The sequence below is a fragment of the Octodon degus genome, unplaced genomic scaffold (genome assembly GCF_000260255.1).
Source record: "Octodon degus isolate 3935 unplaced genomic scaffold, OctDeg1.0 scaffold00040, whole genome shotgun sequence".
Lineage (NCBI taxonomy): Eukaryota > Metazoa > Chordata > Mammalia > Rodentia > Octodontidae > Octodon > Octodon degus.
Window position 1 is genome coordinate 2944042 of NW_004524616.1, and position 22462 is coordinate 2966503.

A 22462-nucleotide genomic window follows, 5' to 3' on the forward strand; every position below is an offset into this window, starting at 1 on the left:
AACTTTGGATTCAAAAGAGAACTCATGAATAGATTTTGCATCCAAATTTTTGGAAACTATATTAAACATTTCATTATCATTTCTTTTTGATGTACTTATATCCATAGTTTATAGCCTTGTGGCATTACAATTTATAGTGTTAGGTCATAATAACACAATTAGCAGGAAATTTTGTGAAAAATTCATTTTTGGGGTTTTGCTCCCTAATTCCTAAGTCAGGAATTATGTTTTTGCCAACATAAATTTTCAATATAATTGAAGCCCCTAGGTCATTCTGACGAAGGTGGACCATGGGCCAACTTTGGTAAGCCCTATATTAGACTATATCCAGGAAACTTTCTGAGTTCGTCCTTTCATTCACCTGCCTCTTTGATAAGGAGTTTTGAAAAGTAAATTCTGTTTTGAAGGAAGTCTTCAAGTGATAGAGCTGAACGGTCATATGAAATAAGTGTTATTTTTTGAGGTGACAAAGTCAACTCTGGTCACAGACATGGTCCCTGTTATGAGACCATTTTGTGCTAGTTGTGAAGGAGATGAAAAGGGCAGTGATTCTTTTTCTTTTCCTTTATGGTGGAAAGAATTTGGTTGCAATGGTGCTCCAGACCAGAGAAGCAGGAAAGCTTACCTCATCCAAGTCATCATCAGGAGTCGCTGGTGTCCGGTCTGTTCTAAATGAGGCCATGGATGATGTCTCTGAGTCCATGGAGTCTTCATCGTAGCCAATGAATGGGTCCAAGACAGGCCTCTGAATGGAAAGGTGGTACAATTAACAGTAGGGAAAGAGGACATGCCAGAACCCTCCTAACTGACAGACAGGGAAATGGGTGTAAAAAACTGGATTCTTTCATGCTTGTTTGATAAAACAAAAATATCAGGTATGAACACAAAAATATTAAAAATGTTACCCCACTATCATTTCTGACTTTATACAAAGAAAATTAATATTTGGTTATTCTTATAAAACAATATGATTTCTTTGATGTTCATCTGTATGTGCTAATTGAGTTAATGCAACTTACACTTTCCAGCATTTAAAATGAACTCAAAGCACTGGAAATCCAACCATCCATGTGAAAGGATTGATCAAATGCTAGGTCTTGTCTTCCATTTCCACATCTGAATTAAATGATGTGCTTGGTAAGAATAAATGCCAGAATCAAACAAAGGGATGAACAAAGAATGCTGGTGTGGGTTTTCAGAGGCTCTGAAGACATTAGTGGATCCTGAGTCCATCATCAATATTATTGTCTGAGCCAGTAAAACACTACTCAGTTATAAGGTGGGCAACAGACTCTGATGTTATTCAGTGAGAGGTAAACAATCTTGTGTATTTCCTTCATTCTTTTGAAGTGTAACTCTTCACTTTGTCAGAAAAGCCTTTTTATATCAAACCTAGTGGCTTTTCCATTCAATGAAAGTTATATTAAAGCAAACCCTCACAGGTTAAAATCCAGAACAAATTTTCAGACTCAGAAATATCAAAAGACTTCTTTCTAGCAAATAGAGTGCAGGGTTTGCTGCGGTTCAGAAGCATCTGATTTATCACACATTCGCAGGATGATTCCTTGGCAAGCCTCACCTCTCAGACTATTTGTGCTGAACGTTTGATTTTCTCTTTACCTTAATAGGTTTGGAGCTTCTTCTGTGCTTTCTCCTGCGGATGAGCTTTTCTCGGTCCTGGAAAACACATATGGAATTTTGAGATTTAATGTTGGTACAAATTTACCTTTTTTTTTTCCTTTTGAAGACAAGTTGTTTTTTCCTTGAGACATTACATGGTTTTATTTAAAATAAAAATTCGCTTTACACCTTTGGCTATGATCCTTGAAGATGTTTCAGAGTGACAGCATTATACTTTTCCTGATGATTTATGTGGCCCCAAGAGCTTACAATCAGAGCTTCACATCAAATTGCTTCAGAAATAGTTATTTATATTCTCCTAAAGCACACTTCTTAGATATAAAGTCACTTTGTAATTTACATTTTTAAAAAATCATTATAAAATAAAGCCTTTTTCTTTACATCATTGGTAAAACAACAAGCTCAAATACTGACCATTTATAAAATGCAAGAGAGGACAACCTGTTTTGTTGAAGTCATCTAATTTTTCCATTTTTTTTCCCTCCCTGTCTTTCTTCTTCCTTTCCATTAAAAAACAAAAAGTCTGAAAAACTCAACCAATCTTCCTTCCTTTCTTTCTTTCTTTTTTCTCTTTTTTGTTTCTTTGAGATGATTTCACTATGCAGTTCAGGCTGGCCTTGAATTCACTTTGTAGCCTATGCTGGCCTCAAACTCACAGCAATCCTCCTGCATCAGCCTCCCAAGTGATGGGATTGCAGATGAGCACCACCATGCCCAGCCTTATCAGCATTATTGACAATGTTTTAAATTATTTATTTATTTGTTAATTTATATATTTATTCCCTGCAAGATCTTACTACGCAGCTGGGACTTACAGTGATCTTTCTGTCTCAGCCTCCCCAGAGCTGGGCTTGCAGGTGTGCATCACCATGCCTGGTTTCGGTGGCTGGCATGGCAGGGTGCACTGGCCAGGAACTGGAGGAATCTGACTCACTTTGGGGCTTGTTGTGACAGGGATGTTATTCGAATGGGATTGGGGTACAAGTGTCTCCAAGGGAACAGGGAACCTAAGACCACACTACAAACTCAGCTTTAGCTGGTGTGAGGGCTGGCATAACATGCAATACTGGGGATTGAACCTGGGTCCTTGCGCTTGCCAGGCTGTTGAGCTATCCCCTCAGCCCATCGACCAACATTCTTAAGCAGCCCAACACTGTACACACAGCTTGATCTCAGGCTGCTCCGAGCTAGATACACCTCCAGACTACTGAGCATGTGAGATTTGTGTTAGTAAGATGCGTAAATATGAAATTGAAGTGAGGGACTCCAGGCTTCAGCCTTCACTTGAAAAACAATCAGATTTAAGCCAGTGACATTTAAGCTTTTTGATTTTTTTGCATTAATAAGTAAAAATATTTTGGTCAATATAGTAGGACTTTTAACAATGAATACATTTTATGCTTGCCTTACCCTGGTCAACTAGTGCAGGCATTACAGCACATACTCAGCATAGAGTTTTCTTAAAAAATGAATGATAAATAATCTCTCCTTCCCTCAACAGCAGAGGAGCTTGATCACCTGCTCGGGAGGCTTGCCTGAGCCCTTCCCCTTAATTCCTCCATTCTGAAGGTCTTGGACCTAAGATGATGTTCTCAGAATAAAGGCAGAGAGGCAAAGAGGAAAATCCAAAGGGAGAGGGCTCAGCCCTCCACATGCCAGCAGATGATCAGGTGCTGGAAGTGTGCGCCTCAGTGAAATGCAAACAGGAGCGGTAATTACTCTAATTATTCAGTAGGAATTGGAGTAATGCCAGAAAGGCTAGACTGGAATTCTAGCCTTGTCACTGGATTGTGATGTTGCTATTTATAAAAAAAAAAATTATTAAACTCGATCTATGTGCTAGGCACTGATTAACTTTGGGAGATATGTACGCAGTGCTGTTACTATAAGTAACATGTTTAGTCTCTGAACTGCAGGGCTTAGATAATTGAAAACAATTAGAAGACACACTGGCATACTGGCATAATAACAAATTTGCAATTTCCTTTAATACGCTTTGCAGTTATTATTGCTGTTACCAAATTAGTTGAAATGGGATCATAAATGGAAAAGTATAAAGTAGTTAAGTAGTATAAAACATTCTGGAAGAGCCTTTTCAACATAATTATATGTTAAGCTTATGAACTTGGGCTTCAGGGGTTAATCTGAAATTATTAAATGACCCCATTGTGTGTTGGATTGTTAGCTACCTGTGCTTGGGAAAGCTTAGAACCTACAGATGCATCACCACCTACCCTTGTGAGCTCATCAATAATGTTCTGCTGCTCAATGACCTGAAGTTTCAGAAACTCTGTCTCTTGTTCTTCATTAGCTTGGTCGAGGTCATTCAGAGATTTTAGTTTTTTCAAAGGTGGGTGAGATGTTATCTTTTCTCTCTGAAATGGAAAAGAGGAAATTAGAGGAAGAAACATTAAAAACCACAAATTTCAGTCACTCACTTGTCTAGAAATCTTAAGCGAGTCCTGCTAAATTTGAACATTGCTCGGCAGTTTTACACAAACCAACAAAAACACTGAAGTGTATTTTACCCACTATAATATATTGATATCACTAAAGATTTTGTAAGGCTCTTTACACCTGCTTCTGAGGATAGCCATACCTGTTTCTGCGGATGTTTATACCTGTTTGCTCAGGAGTAAATTACTCTATCACTTGGCCATACATAATACGAGTGACGGCATCTATCTCACAATGAGCATACAAGTTCTTACAAGACAAGGTGCGCTGTCCACGCAGGTTTGTAAATCACGTTAGTGAAATCCTGAGATGTGTCTGGGGCTTCGCAGATATTCTAACACCTGGCTTCTGCATCTCCAAGCTTTTGGAGACTCTGCACCTTCCCTGAAGCGCATTGAGAGGTCTGCACTTTTAGAAACCCCATATATTCAAAGGCAGCAAGTTTGTCTTGCATCTTCCTCAAAGCCCCCTTGCTTACATAAGGGCAAATGCAAATAGCATTGCATTTTAAAACTAAGCAGAGAAAATAGCGAGTGAGGCTATTGGAGGAAACAAGGAAGGAAGCTGGATTCTGCATAGTCTGCAACACCCACCATTTCTGAATTTTCCTTGGTGACGGCTTTCAGCTTCTCTTCCATGCGCTGCAAAGACACCATCAGCTCATCATTCCTTTTGGCGAGGCACTTGTTTCTTTCCAGGAGAGGTTTACATTGTTTTTCAGTTTCCCGTACACGTTTTAACTGGGAAGAAATAAATTAGGATTTGTATCTTGCAGTTGGAGGGATTCGGGAATTGGGGGGAGTCATGGCGGGAGGGCAAGCGCCCCTGGTCTGCTTCACCCTATCTTAGGACTACTAACATGCCCACCTTCCATTTAGCAGATTGACTGCTTTATTTTTGGGGCCTGCTCATTGTTGCTTCCCCCAGCTTTCATAACCCCATATTGCTTGATTACCTCGTAGCAGGTGTTGCAGAGAGAGTGCTTTTGGAAATGCTCAGGAGTGAGAGTTCTTTCTACTCCCTATTTCTCCCCTTACCTTAGATTCCCCAGCATGCTGGGCCCCATTCCTAACCCTGGAATGACCTCTCCTTGGGTCAGAGAGATGAAACAGTGAGCCCCTCTAAATCACAGTCATTGGAGTAACAGCCAGGCCTGCAACCCAAGCCTCTCATCTCCAAACTCTCTTCTCCCTCAGAGTCCTTGCTGAAATCTCCTACTTCACACACCACGAAGTCTTTTTATGGTTAAGGAAGTTGTGTTGAACAACTACATCAAAAATAAGACTGTTTGCTTTTGAACCTGTATTGATATCTGTGTTTAAGAATATTGTACCTAATTGTTATAAAGCCTAAACAAAGTATGATTCCACATTCACTTACCATAACTAAGAGGGACCACATGTTCTTGTTTGCTCAGTTTTGAACTCAGGCAAAGTTTTCCAACCTCAATGCCTTTGACATTTTAGTTATACACTTACAAATATTTACAGAAACTTTGCTTTGCCTTAGAGAATCTTTAGCAATGTCCCTGTTCCTCTGCCCCCTAGATGTCAGTAACACCTAATTTAATTAGGTGCTTCTAATTTAGAGTGATTTGTCTAAATTCATGAATGTTTTCTTGAGGAAACTGTTAACAGCCTCCCAAAACTCTAGCTTAAGTGACATTTTTATGAATACCTTATCTGTATATAAGGGATTTTCATATTAAAGCTTTCATGACTAATTCTTTCTTTTCACATTAGTATTTCTGATTGAGAATATGTATTCAAAGAGCTCCTTAAAGCAAGGAGAGGGGAAGAATGTATCAGAAATAACCAAGATGTTTCACAAAGCATTCCCTCCTATAACTGGTACTCTATGATTGGGTTGAGGTAAGGGACAGCTACTTATGGACACCTGAAAAAGCTCCTTTTGACACTCTGAAACAGCACTATCCCAACTCTGTCCCCACCTCAACTTGCAACACCCATTTTACATCAAAGACCAAAGTCATCAATAGCTTGACATCACTCTGAGGTGGGTTTCTTGATACCAGGAATCAAATGCAGGGCCTGGCACTTGCCAGGCAGGCACGGTGTTGCTGAGCTACATTCCCTGCTCTCATTCTCAGCTTGGAAGCATCAGGCCCTGAATCATTAAATGTTGAGTACATATAAGGACAAAGAAATTATTCTCCTAAATTCATTATTTTAGTCTTTATCTCTTTCATATGAGGACAAAGAAATGATTCCACTAAGGTTCATTATTTTAATCTTGATCGCCTTTCTTGTGGTCAATAAAATATTTTAAATATTTAAATTTTATTAGTGTATACTATTCACATATAAGCACGAAGTAAAAGGAATAGCTATAATTTTGACATAACAAAGGTTAATAATCTCAGTCCCATCACACTAAACAAAATGCTCTTTTTTGAGAGATATACCTTAAATAAAGCAGAGAGAGACCGAAAGTGAAAGGCGTTTCTATTTGTACACATACACGTATACATATATGCAGGCAATTAGTGTTTATATGTACATATATATTTGTGCAAGCTCCAAAAGAAAAAAAATCTGATATAGTTTAACTAATAACAGATTTGAAGTCAATAAGTCCTAGAGAACTTTGAGTTTGATCCCCAGTACTACACACACACACACACACACACACACTCTCTCTCTCTCTCTCTCTCTCTCTCTCTCTCTCTCTCTAAAGAAAATATTTCATAGTGAAGCATTCTTATGCCAAAACATATGATAAATATTAATTTTTATGCTTGTGGTAAAATGCTGTCAAGGATATGTGAAGTAAAATTGACAGAACTGAGAAATGCAGGCAAATCTGTTGGGAGAACAAGCAGACAAAAGCTTCAGTGAAGGAGTTTAAATAAGATCAACTTAAACAGCATTTAAACTTGAATTAAGCTATGATAATTATAGAGTATCCACTCTTTTTCTATGTGAATATGAAATACTTCTAAAATTGATCTATGATCAAAATTGATCAAGGTTAGACTATAAAGCAAATGCCGACAATCTCCAAAGGAATGAAATAATGAGAAGTATATTCTTCTACTATGGTGGAATTAAGGGAGAAATTAATAACAAAATGATAGGGTCAACCAAATAGCTCAGTAGATTAAAGCATCTGCAAGCAGGTGCAGGGACTGGGGGTTCAATCCCTAGGTCTGCTGTGCTGGCTCCACCCCCGAGCCATGATGAGACTGCAACTGAGAGTGAGCAACTGAGACTGGGTGTGGTGGCACCCGCCTGCAATCTCAGCTCTTGGGAAGCTATAAACAGGCAGATCACTATGGGTCCAATCTAGTAGTGAAACCCTGAACACCCTGTAGACCCTTCCCTAAAGAAAAAAAAAAGATGATGCAAAACCCTCCAAATGCATAGAAATTTACCCATGCACTTCCAAGTACACACAGATCAAAGAACAAGAGATTTGAAATAAAATGTACCTTGTGACACACCAAAAGTGGTGGGAGGAGGCCTAAAAAAGCACGTTTAAAATAAAAATGTGGAAATAACTCCTTTATATAAGAACACCATTGAGAATGTAAAAATACAAGCCACTAGGGCAGTGGATGCAGCTCAGCAGCACGGTACCTGCCTGGTAAGTATGAGGCCCTGATTTCAATTGTTGATAGACACCCCAAAATAAAAATCAAAAAACAAAAATTAAACAAAGTAAGACACAGACCAGACTATTTAAATACTCCACAGATGTTCCTTAGAAGTCTTAATGTTGAAAAATAGAAAAAGCAGCACAATAGAAAATGATCACAAGGCTAAGGCAAAGCTTAAATCATGTCCAAGAGGCCAGTAGATCATTGAAAGGTTATACAATCCCATTAGCAGTGATAAAAATAAAAACATTTTTCATCACTACCAAAATAATTAAAACTAACAATTTCTTTGCCTATTGGTAAAGACATGAAGAAACTTAGTCTTGTGCACTGTTGTTGGGAATTTAAATTACAACAACTTAAGGAAACTGTAATAACTACCCAAACTAAATATTCTTTATGACCACTAATTCACAGTCCTGCCAGAAATGGATATATTTTTTCACAAAAACATGTAGTGGCACCATTTTTGTTAGCTTTGTCTTCCTCTTTTTTTCAGTTTTATTATTAGTGCATTTTTGGGGTACATAATGCTTATATTACTTATGGAGAATTGGTACATGTATATAGTACATCTTAAATTTCTCTGTTTTCCCTTTCCTTCTCTTTTCTTCCACCTCCCTTTATGTCTTTTTAATTTTTTTTATTTTTTAAAGAGAATACAAAACAAAATTAAAACAGAAAAATTGCAAATGATACAGAATTTCACCAAACAAAATAATACAAATTTCTTAGTAATTGTATTGCATAGTGTTGTCTTAAAATTAGCTGTTCATATTACCAGATATACACATGCAAACTGCAGAGAAGAAAGAAAAAACATATAATAAGGTACAAAGAGGGCCAGCCAAATAGCTCAGCAGATTAAAGCACCTGCAAGCAGGCGCAAGGGCCAGGGTTTCGATTCCCAGGCCTGCCATGCTGGCCCCACCGCAGGGTGCACTGAGATGGCAACTGAGACTGGGCACGGTGGTGCACACCTATAATCCCAGCTCTTGGGAGGCTATAAACAGGTGGATCACTATGAGTCCCAGCTAGTAGTGAGACCTTCGACACCCTTTTAGACCCTTCCCTAAAATACAAAAACAAAAAAAAAGAAAGAAAGTAAGAAGAAAGAAAATGAAAAAAGAATTAAAAAAAGAAGACAAAACAAATTAAGGACTGTTTCTTTCCGTACATCAGCAGAAATCCATAGTGCAGCTGTCCAAACCATCCTGCTTACATAGATGTATCTCTTTCCCCCACTTCCTCTCCTGTCCTTCTCCTCAACTCAGTAATTCCTTTCTTTTGAACAGGTTCATTCCCTTTTCCTAGTATCTACCATAATCTTCAGATTTTTATTTTTTCTTTCAGGTTCTCACACTAAAGAGACAATATGATGTTGCACATGTGGATTTATCCCCTCCCCCTTCGTGAAAGAACTATCTCTTTACTTCCCACTATCCATCTTTTATTTTTCTTCTAACATTTTGACTTTCTCATCCAAGAAAAGTTATGTGATATTTTAGCTTGGGTGCTTGATTTATTTCACTTACTGTTAGGGTTTCAGGGTGCATACATTTTCTTACAAGAAACTTCAAAATGTTTAGAAGAACACAAATATCCTTCAGTGAGAGAATAAGTAAATGTATTGTGTAATAGTAATTGAAGACTGTCGAGCAATATAAATGGATGAATCGGATGAATCCTACACACAATACAAACAACGCTGAGCAAAAGAGGCCTGATAAAAGAGTAAATATTATATGATTTCATTTACAAGGAATTTACAAAAAAGTAGTTACAGACATGGAGACTGAGAGAAATTAACCCAGGGTTATCTGTTAGAAGAATGGTGAATGCAAAGGGTCCCGAAACGGAAGGATCTGAGACCATGGTAACCATCCATCTATTCATCTGGGTGCACTGCACGGTATACCACTTTGTGAATATTTATTGAACAGTATTTTTAATATGCATGTAGTTTTCTCTATTAGGCTGCACTTCTATAACACAATTTATACTTTTCTGACTTACATTTCTAAATCATTATACTTAAGAGAAAATAATAACATTCTGAGGTACACTCACCAACTCATTTCGCTCATCTCCAAGCAGGGTATTCCTGTCTTCTAATTTTCTTATAGTGGCATTCAATTCAGCTATTCTTTTTTGATTTCTTCGCAAATCCTATACATGAAAATTAAAATATCAATAAATATCTTTCACAAAGTGTTGGAATACTGCTTATGAAAATAATAGGCTACATTCCCTTTAACTAGCTCATGAGATGACAGTAAAATTTTCTCTTATTTAGAAAAGAGTAAGTATGCACTCTTTTCTAACACAAGTATTCATCTGTTGGGCTGAAGAGCAAGACTGGTTGGAATTGCAGAAGAATTTCACGTGGCAGATATTTCCGGGAGCCCAGCCTCATCGCAGGGGGCGGTGGCAGGAGCTGCCTCTGCGCATCACAGTGTGAGCTGTGAGAGCAAGGTCCTGTGTGAGCGTGCGCAGTCCAGAAGGCAGCGCTTCTGTCATGGTTGTGCGTGACTTTCCCCAGCTTAGAGAGCTGTCCTACTGTCACGCTTAGCCACAGAGGGGACAGATGAGGAGGCAGGGGCAGGCTGCTTCATGCGTAGAAGGACTAGTTTATCAGGTAGGATACACTAAAACGGACTGCCCAGTGCCACTGGCTTCCTTGCTGGTGGAATTATCATCAATCACTTTACACACGGTCATGGTTTCACTCTAGGTTCTAGGGACCATGGGACTATTATTACCATTGTCACATGCTTGCAAGTCCATCACCATTTTTCATATATATATATATATATATATATATATATATATATATATATCTTGATATATGTCATATATAAGTATATAATATATTACTTGATATGTATCATATATATAAGTATATATCTATATACTCAATATATATGTTAATATATATTATTTGATATATATCATATATATAAGTATATCATATATAAGCATACTTTCTATATATAAGCATCACATGTAGATCTATCTATCTATCTATCTATCTATCTATCTATCTATCTATCTGGCTCTTCTGATCACTGAAATGGTTTGCCTATGGTCACACAGTAAATGGCAGACCCAGAATTTGAACCAAAGATTCTGAGTCTAAATTCTATTCTTCAGAGAATTATTGTTACAGTGCAGGTTGTATAAGTTACATCCTAGATCAGTATACTTCCTACTATCTATTGGGATATATATATATATATATATATATATATATCTTGAAAATCAATTCATAAGTTATTCATTACTTTGTTCTAAGTAGTGCTTTGGAACTCTTCTTGGTTCCTAAATAATACATTTTCATTTCTTTTTTAGCAGCTAAAGAATTTGAAAGATATAAGATGTGATAGCCAGTGACATATAAACTGATTTATCTTGCTGTATGTCTGAAAATAATGTTTCTCATATAAAATGATGAAAATGCAGGGAAAGAAATGGCAAGTTCAGTCAACCTAGAAGCTTTCACAGGACGATTATAAAAGGTTCAGTCTTTTATGTAGGTGTGCAGTTTGACCCCTGCAGATGAAAGCTGCCTTTACCAATTTTCCCAATTGCTTGCACAAGAGAAAATGACCAGTCTTGGCAAGAGGCAAGTCTTTTCATTGACTTTATGATTCTTGTAGCCAACTTAAGTTTGTATAAGTATCACTTGGCTAGAAAAATTCTAAGAGGGAGTAAAGAAATTGGCAATTCCCACATGATCTGTTAATGCAGCGCTAACCACTTTGCTGTCTATGGTTTTGTAAAACCCTGTTCCCAAGGTACTGGCCAGTTTTATAGTAGGAGGTAGAATTGATCTCTTTGTAGTAAACAGGAAAAGAGCTTAAGTGGAAAGTAAAGCTTGGGATCTAAATAAAAGATGACTGCTCCTCTCTGCCACCAGTGTGAGGGGACTTACAGGGCTGCTGCAGTGCTCAGAGCCATCTCCTGCCCTGCCCGGGATCTCCCGCTTTGGACTGCTCATATTACACTCGGCCTCCTTCACCAAGAAGAGCTGCTCATCCAAAGCCTCTTTCTGCAGCTGGAGCTTCTGCACATAGCCTGTCTGGGTTTCCAGCTCCTTCTCCAGGGAAAAAATGATCCTGTCCTTGGCTTTGATTTCATCCATCTGAATAAATGAGACCCAAAACATTTTATTTAACAGTCCTGCACAAAACATTCATTTTTATAATGCTATGAGTTTAACTTCTGATTGATACAGAAAAAAAAAAAAAACAACAACAACCCATGCATATGGCAAGTACACCGAATTTACCAATAAAGTGAGACAACTTAGTATAACAAAAGGTTACCCTAAGTTAATTGAGTGGCAAGGAGAGTGAATTTTGTCTCTGTAGTATATCCTGTATGGATGTTTTCATTCAATACACTGTTTGAAATAATCCAAGTCAGATAGATACAGAAAGGAGAAGTTAATTTTTTATTGTTTTAAAAAAGAATATAAAATGTATTTAAAAAGAAAAATTATAAATAACACAGAATTTCACTAAACAAAAGAATATGAATTTGATAGTATTTGTTGTATTGCCCAGTGTTGTCTTCAGATTAGTTGTTCAGACTACCGGATACATGCATGCAACACTAGAAAAAGAAAGAAAAGAAAACAAGTTATAAGAAATTAAGAAGAAAGAAAAAGGGAATAATGAAAGAAAACAAAAAAAATTAAACATTAACTGCTCCTTTCCATAGTCCAGCAGAAATCCACAGTACCATTATCTAAACCATCCTGCTACACACACACACACACACACACACACACACACACACACACACAGAGATATCTCTTTTCCCCACTCCCTAAGAGAGGTTAATTTAGAACAGATGATGAGTATTAATAAAAGTAGATACTGGTTATTACACTGCAATATATCTCAGAACAAATTTTTGTTACCTCTTTTTTGGGGAAATGAGCATTTATGTTTAATCTGAGTAACAGCTACTGTTATTTTCTGGTCATTTGTCACTGAATAAAGGACAGACTTCACACTTGCCTAGCAGTTTTCTAAGACTAAGATGTTTGTATTCAGGTGGTGAATTTGCAAGAAAGTCCCTTCAGTGGTTCATGTTACTTTGGCCTTTCCATTTCCGTCTAGATTTCAGAGCCGCCAGTTCTTAACGGCCACTTTATCATTGTCAGAAAATCGTAGTTGAGATTAGAGGAGGAACAGAAAATACCTAGAGGTGCTAGCCACTGGTGTTTCTCCGACATCTCTGGGACACATTTATCGACCTCAGCACTCATTTGCACTCAGTCTGGTATGGCCTCACAAGACTGTCTCAAGTAAGTGGCACAGATATTCTATACCAATTGACCGGAGTTTCACTGGGCTGAAACCTTTTTGCTCTTCATAGATGAGTGCTAATGAAGTGAATATCGGGAAACAATCTTTGAAGACATGAATATCCACTGGATGAAAGCCCTCATCTCATTTTATTATATTTTAGTGTATAATCAAAAAGATCATGAGAGGCATTCGACTCAAACATTGCACTGTTTTCCTCCTAAAACTTTATTTAGCTGATCATTTTGTATAAAGCCATTGTTTCTGCACTCTTTGACTTGATGCGGTTGGGGAGAGAAACATTTGGGAAAGAAATTGTATTATGCCGCTGCATGTTTTCCATGCATAAGTACCTGTGAGCTACTGACTCCAAGTCATGTGATCGAATTTTAGGTCAATTTTGGGGAGGACATTGGGCTGAGTCTGCATGATCCTGTAACACACTTAATAATCCAGCATCAAATCAAACTTTATCCTATTAATTTAGGAGAAAAGTATCAGTACTCTTGGTAGAGGACTTGAGTCCAGTGTTATGTGTAGATGAGCAACGCGTTCACTTGTCAGACTTGTCATGTGTTACGTCTGTGCTGTAGATCTGCATGTTTCTACTTGCTTCTAATGCGCTCTACTTACCTGATCTTGCTGGGAAAACATCATGCCTTTACTGTTGTTATAATCATGATCATCACCACTGTAATGATCCGTATCTAGCTGTCCCCCTCAAAATCACATGTGCTTTTAGATGGGGCTTTTTTGGAGGCAGCTAAATCTAGCATTTGTGATAGATTCATGGCTCAGTGCTGAGATTAGGGGTGCAGGGATTAAGGGTGGGTGGTTGCTGAGCCATCTGCTGATTGAATTGGTGCTGGCCCAACCCCAGAAGTCTGGATAAAATAAAAGGGGCAGCAAGAGGCTTGCTCCCCTCCTTTCTTCTTGCTTTTGGTATCTTCTCCTGCCATGAAAGCTTACCCTCTGCCGTGTGCCACCTTGCCTTGGAACAACTGTGGACTCCACGTCTACAAACTGTGAGCTAAATGATCTCTTCCTCCTTTACTCTTTGTATTTTATCTGAATAACGAGAAAAGTACCTAATACAATCATCATCATTGTGTAAATTTTCCCATTTTAAAAAAAAATACTGGAAATGGGGATGGCAAGATAGCTCAGTGGTCTAAAGCTCCTGCTTAGGCAAACTTCGGCAAAGTGCAGGGACCGAGGTTCGATACTCAGCACCACAGGCAACACCAGCCCAGCCTCTAGGGCAGGCTGTACGGGCCACAAAAAGAACAAAACAAACAAACAAAAAAAGTGCAGAAACTAGTCTGAACATCACCTATCTTACTCTGCAGTACTCTTGTTTAGTAGGTTCTATTTTCATCATTTCACATATGATGCCTGAGAACCTGGAATATTAAATACCCGATCACTGTTACCTGGGCTGGTGAGGGGTGAAATTGGATTTTTGAGTCCTGATTCTGATCCCATTTTCTCAGGCACTGTGCTAGACTGGTTTTAAGATTATCCATAGTCTCCCAGAATTTCTTTAGCTAAGTGGTCAGCCATAGAATAGTTAGCAACTAATACAGGGAAGATTCCATTGCAAAGTGTAAAGGGCACTGGTACTGACTTAAATTACAGAAATGAAATAAAGTTGTGGTTCTTAGACAGCAAGGGGGTATATGCTAGCATTCTGTGGGAGCTTTTAGAGACAAAACACTCGGGTGGGGAGATAGCTCAGTAGAATAAGCACTTGCCTGGCAAGCACAGGGTCCTAAATTCAATTCCCGGTACTGCATAAATAAATAAATAAATAAATAAATAAGCTACATCTAGAGACAAAACAGCTCCTAATTCTTCATCTCCAATTTATAGAAAATGGGATTGTTGTGGAGGTAGGATGGATAGAAGGTAGGAAAGATGAAAAAGAACACCTATATTTTCTTGAAGCAGTTTCTCATGTTATTTTCTTTACACTCAATATTTGAACCTCTTTCTCTTCAGGTGGTTTAGGTTTTAGCTTTTTTTTTTTTTTTTGTGGCAGGACCAGAGATTGAACTCAGGCCCTTATGCTTGCCAGGCAAGTGCTTATTCTACTGAGCCATCTCCCCAGCCCATAGATTTTAACTTGTTATGAGGAGCAACTTCGTATCTACCTCAGTAATGTGGTAGTAAAAGGAAATCATAGAAAAAATGCACATGTTGACAAGTGAATGCACTCAGATTTTACATTGAAAATAATTAACAAAAATATTTAATATGAAGCCTACTTAAAAAATTTCCTTACCTGTTAACACCAAAGCTCAGGATCTTGATTCTTTCTTCAGCAGCCATTACTGTTTTGAAAAAACTAAAGGCAGGCCAGAGACCACTAGCTCTGCACTGGGTTTGGTCTTGATTGTCAAACAGTGCAGTAGAATATGTGGAAGATTCAAGAATTTAGAAATTTGGCAACAACATTTTATGTTTATGTTGTTCTATACTTCAAAGAGAATCACACACATTTACCTTTTAAAAAAATGTTCTGTAGTCATTATTTTTAACTTAAAATCCTAGAACTGTCATCCAAAAAATATAATTGGGATTCTTAGAAAGCAATTGTATAAAATTGGAGAACAAAAGAAAATACATTTTTTTTCTTAAAAATACAAGTTTTAGAGAAGCATAAGATATATTCTAATAAGCAGTCCTTAATTAATATGACATGACTAAGGTATAGCTAATCCCGAATATCCGAATATAAATGCTGTTTCTAAATAACTTCGGACACTGTCTTTTATATTAGATAATAGTTTTACAATTGTGCATGGTCAGAGACCTTTATGAACTTTGGTCATTCATAGTAAAAAGAGTTATCCAGCTCTTTAGGGAGTGAGATAAGTCTTGAAAATTTTAAGTGCTAAACAAGCTCCTAAGGAATCGCAGCCAATCAAAGAATTGTAACGGCTTTTGTTTTCAACAGTCCTCATTCACTGTGAAGGAAAGATCTATTTAAAATGTGCAGGGATTTTACAGGTCTGTGTCCTCTTCCCAGAGGACATTCCTGTGTCGGGCATTACTATTTTTTTCCTGTAAAAACCGTGCAGCAGGTGAATCACTCAGGATTGTTCTTGAAAATCATACAATCATCCCCATAGCAGGCCCTCTGCCACTTTACAAATGCTGACAAAACATGCTGAATTTGGAAGAGTTCATAATTTAGAATATTTTTATAAATACCCAAGAAAATAGGACTTACTGAACAGACATTTTCCATACACAAGGAGCTTGGGGAACTCAGTTATTGTGAGGCAGGGGGATTCAGAAATCCCACAATTCGTTTGGCCTGGGTGTCTACATCTACCTACCCAACTAGCCGTCATGTATTTTTGGATAGAACACTGAACAACACATGCGCATTGTTTAAAATCCAGCTCTAAGGGAACACATGAACAAGCAAATTCTGTGCAGCTCTGGACCCAGAAAGAGACCGTGTCTGGCGCGATTACTAACCAGCCTCCGAATGTCCCGCTCTGACTCCCACTTGATCTTCGAGATGGCTTCTTGGTGGGACTGGTGCTCGCTCCTGAGGTCCCCAGCCTTGATTTTATCCGCTTGGATCATATTGCTCAGCGCTTCGTCCACTTGCTTCTTGGCCGTTTTCAGGTCCGTAATTTCCTGTAAGAGCTTAAGACGCTCTGCGTCAAACAGTTTCCGGGCCTCCTCCCGGGCCTCGATGGTGAGCGCTGTCCTTACTTTGTCACTGCTGCCATCCCGGAGGGCGCAGAGAGCAGACTTGAGTCTCTGGATCTCTCCGTCCCGCACTTTCACCGTCCGTGACATTTCTTGCTCGTGCTGCTTGATGAGATTCTCCCGCACGGCCTGCAGCTCCTTCATCTTCTCCTCGTGGAGCTTGGCTTTGAGCTCGGTCACCAGGACTGTGTGCTTGCGCTGCTCCAGCTCACGGATTCGCTTTGCCTCTTGAGTCTTCTCTCTTTCAAGCTTGGATACCTAAAAGCAGAGCAGCAAAAGATAAGAGAGATGAGCCTCAAAGAGACGGTGCCGCTCCCAGGCAGGATCTGCAGCTTAGGCGGCTGTGATCGCTTAATTCCTCATTTCTTTTCAAATTCCAGCCATTGTGAGCTCAGAGAGAGGGGAACCGCAAGTTTTATGCCTAAGAATACACCTACAACTATTTATATAACTTTGTTCAGACAAACATTTGATGTTCTGGGGTCTTACTACTCGACGTGTGGCCTGCAGACAAGATGGCTAGAAATGCAGCATCTTGAGCTCTATCCCAGACTTACTGAATCGGGGGCCACAAGTACTGGTGTAATGGGTTTCTCTTCGGTGCGGAAGAGCTCAGTGCAAAGCACAGGGAGAAGCTCTTAGGCCACACAACCCTAGCCGGATCCCAAATGACAATCGTGGGCATCTTTGGATAGCTCAAAGTTTGATATCCTGATGAAGCTGAAGATCGAGTACCTAAGCTGCGAGTGGTGGCATTCGCCTGTAATCCTATCACTCAGGGGCTGAGGCAGGAGGACCGTTGTGAGTGCCAGACCAGCCTGGGCTTCAAAGTGAGCTCAAGATCAGCCTGAGCTGCATATTGAGACAGTCTCAAAAACATAAAATAACAATAATAATGGTAGTAATAATGGTAGTAGTAGTAGTAATATACCTAAAATGACATTACAATGTATCTCTCTCCCTTATGTTTTCTTTTGGAAGAGAATCTGCTGCTACTAATGCAGTGAAAAATAAGACACTTGAACTTACCCTTCTTTGTACAGCAGCCCAGTTCCATCCCCAAATCTCCAGGGATGTCTCTTTGCATCTGTCTTTATTTTCTCTCTTATCACTGTAATTTGCTTTCCCCTGACTCCCAGACACTTTCCCAAGTATTTTAATAAACTGTTGCTTCTAACCATGTTGCCTTTCAAGAATTCATTTTTTTGCACTAATTTCTATTTATTTATTGAAAGAAACAGTTAATGTTTATTTGATCAATTTTGCATCCCTATATCTGGTAATCTGAAGATACCAATATGCAATATAACAACTATTATTAATTTCTTATCATCTTGTTTTGAAATTTTGTATCATTTTGTTTTTTTTTATTTTTTATTTTCTTTATTTTTTTCAAAATTTTATTGATAAACAGATAGCAATGAGACAGTTTCAAATCAAATCGGAAGTACAGTTTCAATAAATAACACACTGCATATATTCTTCTTAGTGGTTAATTGCTGTACAAGATGCGGACTTGAGATCCTATTTACAAACACCATTAGAACAAAGCATTCTATTCATTAAGAGAATGCAACTATACATCCATCCTAACCACTTTGAATACACAGATACAAAATGAACATTCATCTGTATACCCCGTTTTTTCTAAGTTCCATTATTGAATATTATAGGTGTGTAAACTCAGCAAAATATTCTAAAAGAGTCCAGTAGCCCATAATAGCATTGGGTCTTCTGTTTAACTGGCAAAAGAATTCATTTTAAAAATACAATCTTGTCTTTGGTTGCATTTCCAGCAGTCTTGGTGTAGGTTACAAAGTGTACTTCCTTAGTCTGGTTGGTCAGGATGAGTCAGTAGACCGGGGTGGGGTTGGGTATGAGTAGTTTTCTTTGTCTCTGCGATCAGGCTCTGTCTTTGTCTTCTTCTCCTGTGTCTGCTTCCATGATAACACACACACATACATACCCACACCCTCAATCCTTAAAATAATTTGGAAAAGGAAAAGAAAATTTGGGAGCCCCAAGAGATTGTCTAGTTCAGTGATATTGAATCTGCTGCTCATCAAATTGGAAGATTTCACAAAGGATTAATTAAGAGCCTTTTGAGTTAAATAAAATTAAGATTCAAAGTCCATACTGAACTCTTCATAATTGTAATGTGAAATGTTTCAAATTTTACCTCAAGAATTGATCTGCTATTAGCTGTTATAGTATCTTCTAAGTCCTCTTAGAATTTTATGAATATTTTATTTTAAAAGCCACACTTAGGGCAAGGGATATAACTTAGAGGCACAACGCCTGCCTGGCAAGCCTGAGGTTGTGAGTTCAATTCATGATTACCCCCAAAACCATTTTTTTAAAAATGTATTAATACTTTTTGCAGTCCATAATGTTTCCATTCCTTATGTGGGGCTGGTCCACGTCATAGCACAGCTTAATTCCTTTTTCATGCAGCTCTGCTCCCCTCCCCCACCTTCTCTAAGTCTTGATCGCCTTCACCTCCGAGAAGGGTCTCTGCCTTATTTCCTACTGGCTACCTTTTGTTTTGCTCTTATTAATCATTTGAGTTTCTCATGTATGAGAACTCATGCGATCCGTAAGCTCCTGTGTCTGATTTGCTTTACTTAACATTATGGTCTCACGGCGCATCTGTTTTTCTACAGAGGACTCAGGTTTTTTTCTGAGAAAGCTGGAAGCACAAGAGGACTCAGTGTACTAACCAGCTAGGCATCTTCAGACACCTGTCCTTTGATTCTCCCCAGCTTCCTAAGTCCCTTCCTGGGCCCCTGTCCTTTCAGATGTCCTAGTGTTACACTGTCAGCTACAGCAGCCACTAGGCCCACTGAACCCTCTCATCATCTACATTTAAATTGAGGTTTTCTATAAGTGTAAAATACACTCTGGATTTTGAAGACTCATGTGATATATGAGATGTAAACTTTTTGTTATTTATTTTTACATTGATTACATTTCGAAGATTGAATATTTGCATAAAATAGGTTAAATAAACTATGTTTTCATAACTGATTCTGCTTCCTTTATTTTATAAAGTTGTAGCCAAAAGATTTTTAAAAATCATAAGCATGGCTTGCAATTGTTGCCCCCTCACTCATTCTTTGTTCAACATTGCTCTAGAGTTCTGAGAGGGTCATTAGGTGAACATAAACTCCCCAGATTGCTGGTAATATTTTTTCAGTGAAGCCCTGTTCTGGCTTTATTTATGTGCCTGGTCAAAAATCACCTCAGGCTCCTTTCTTCTGTGGAATAAAATCCCAGCACTAAGCCTGGCCTCTCAGGTTTCTATGAAAGCTGGTTGGACTTCAGCTCCTGCCACTTTCCTCCTTCTGTTCTGAGTTTTGTATGCTTGATTGTCTTTAACTTCCTCTTCTCCTCCTGGAGCTCCCAGAAGGCCATGTGGAATACCCTTGATTCTCAGCACACCATACAGGAAGCAGCCCAAGGGCACATGCCCATTGAAGGAGAAGGGCCAGCATGTCCTGGCATTCTTTGTGTCACCCAATCAGAAAATGCAGTAAGTGTTTGCTTTTATAGATTATTTTTTGTTTTGAACCAGGGATTGAACTCAGGCCCTTGTGCTTGCAAGGGAAGTGCTTATTCCACTGAGCCATCTCCCCAGCCCAGAACATGCAGTCTTGAACAGTTACAAGAGCACTCCGTCATGTAGCCCTTCCCTAAAGGACACTCCAACAAACAAAAAACTCTAAACATAGAAGCAAGGCCATCTTTTGCACGATGTTTATTTCAGTGCTTCAGTAGGGAGAGTGTAGATCGTATTCCCCATCTTTTATACTGAATAGGAAGTTATTTTCCAGATGGGGGTGGGGGGTAGAGGGCACACTACAACCCATGAGTTAAATTTTTCCTACTCCTTGCTTTTATACACAAGCTTTTATTGAAGCCACAACCACCTTGACTCATTTATATACCATTTAAATCTGCTTTCAAGCTGCAGTCAAGCTGAATATTCTCAGACTGTTTAGCCCACAAAGCTTAAAATATTTACCAGCTTTTTTTTAAAAATAGGAAATGGTTATTGATTTTTTTTTAAATTTTTATGTATTTGCTACAGGGTCTCACTATGGCAGCTCGGACTAGTAGTGGTTCCCCGCCAGCCTCCACAGCACTGGGGTTACAGGTGTGCACCACCACACTGGGATTTGGTAAGCAGCTCAGCATTCCCGGGGTATTGCACATGTTGTTTGCAATCGAATCCCTGTCCCTGTGCTTGCCAAGCAGGCACTTAGACTGCTGAGCTATCTCTCCAGCCCTGATTCTTATTCTTAAAAACCTAATTTTTAGAGAAAGCACCTTACTTTTTAGTTCATTTTTATTTTTATTTTCCTTGCTGATTTAAGAACACTCAGTTCATCTTCTGTGAAAAGTACTGGAAAGTTTACTAACTGAAGTGAAAGGATCTGAGGCCTCTTTGATCTTGGCAGGAAGGATTTAAAGCAGTGTCATCACCGCTGCTAGGGCTGTGGGTGAAAAAGTTACTCAAGAAAATTTTAGCAAAGTATTCCTGAAACAATGAAAAACTGTAATAAAAATGAACAAAGGATAAGAAATTTTCAATTTTCTTTTCTGTGTCACTGTTGGAAGTGCTGTTGGTTTACAAGGTATCAGAGAAAATTTTGGCAAGCTTTTTCATGAAAAACTATAAATTATACAAAGGGTAAGAATGAATTTGCTTTTTCCATTTCAGCATTTTCTACCCCTAGGAAAGTTGATTGAGAAATACCTACTCTTTGGTATAGCACAGATTAAATTAGATAATGCATGAAAAAATAGCTTGCAGTGTAAAGGTATTACTACATGTATGGTAATATTATGACAGGCATTTATATAAAATTATGTCAAATTCTCTGTATGATATGATTGTATCTCTCTATAATTTTGTCATATTTCTCAAACTATAAACACTAGGCTTTTGTGTAGATAATCAGGAGGAGAAATTAACAAAATTTTTAATAAGTAAAAATAAAGTTACATAGAAAATATGTTTCCACCAGAAGGCAAAAAGACAAATGAAGGTTAAAAAGACACTATCTTCTTCTATATCATTTAAGGGATATAGATGTACAAAAATGAACAAATTCAAATGAATTGGGTAACATTTGACATTTCTCATGTCCTTATTTTAACTGTCATTTAAACTGGCAATATTTGTGGAATTTATAGGTCTGTCTTTTCCCTTTAAGCTTGGGAGATATATTTCACAGTGGCTGAAGTGTGGTGAGAAGGAGCCTGAGACGTTTGTAGTATTTGCAATATAAATGGAACCAATAGAGAAATAAATGTAAATCTTGAGATCAGTATACCAAAAGATGAGCTATTCCTTAATAAAAAAAATGAAGATATGAAAAATGCAATATTTTGAAATAACACAAATTAGTAGATGAGGGTCAGGGAGATGGCTCAGTAGAATAAGTGCTTCCCTGGCAAGCACAAGGGCCTGAATTCAATCCCCGGTTCTGAAAAAAAATAATTAATAGATGAAGGAAAGACCTTTGTTTACCGGATCTGTGTCATGGAGAAGCATTTCAGCTGGGGCATAGCGAGTGCTTACGGAGGCCTTCCTGGGTCGTCACACTCATTACCTAACTTTCTATGACAATGCAGAATAATGGTAGAATTTATTTCATCCCAGTTCCAGGCCAGAAGTGAGAAACAGCCTCTG

General features: G+C 38.3%; 1 protein-coding gene across 4 annotated transcripts in view; it reads right to left on the minus strand.

The window, feature by feature from the left end:
* Jakmip2 (janus kinase and microtubule interacting protein 2) overlaps positions 1 to 22462 on the minus strand; it is a 198351-nt gene that overhangs the window by 39933 nt on the left and 135956 nt on the right. For all 4 annotated transcript variants that reach the window (XM_004631264.2, XM_004631262.2, XM_004631261.1 and 1 more), the window contains 7 exons: positions 16525 to 17022; positions 11652 to 11861; positions 9788 to 9886; positions 4692 to 4838; positions 3876 to 4016; positions 1621 to 1677; positions 626 to 745 (listed from right to left, as the gene is read on the minus strand). In XM_004631264.2, coding sequence (XP_004631321.1) covers positions 626 to 745; positions 1621 to 1677; positions 3876 to 4016; positions 4692 to 4838; positions 9788 to 9886; positions 11652 to 11861; positions 16525 to 16908 — 1158 coding nt within the window. In that variant the 5' untranslated portion in view covers positions 16909 to 17022. The remainder of the gene's footprint in view (positions 1 to 625; positions 746 to 1620; positions 1678 to 3875; positions 4017 to 4691; positions 4839 to 9787; positions 9887 to 11651; positions 11862 to 16524; positions 17023 to 22462) is intronic.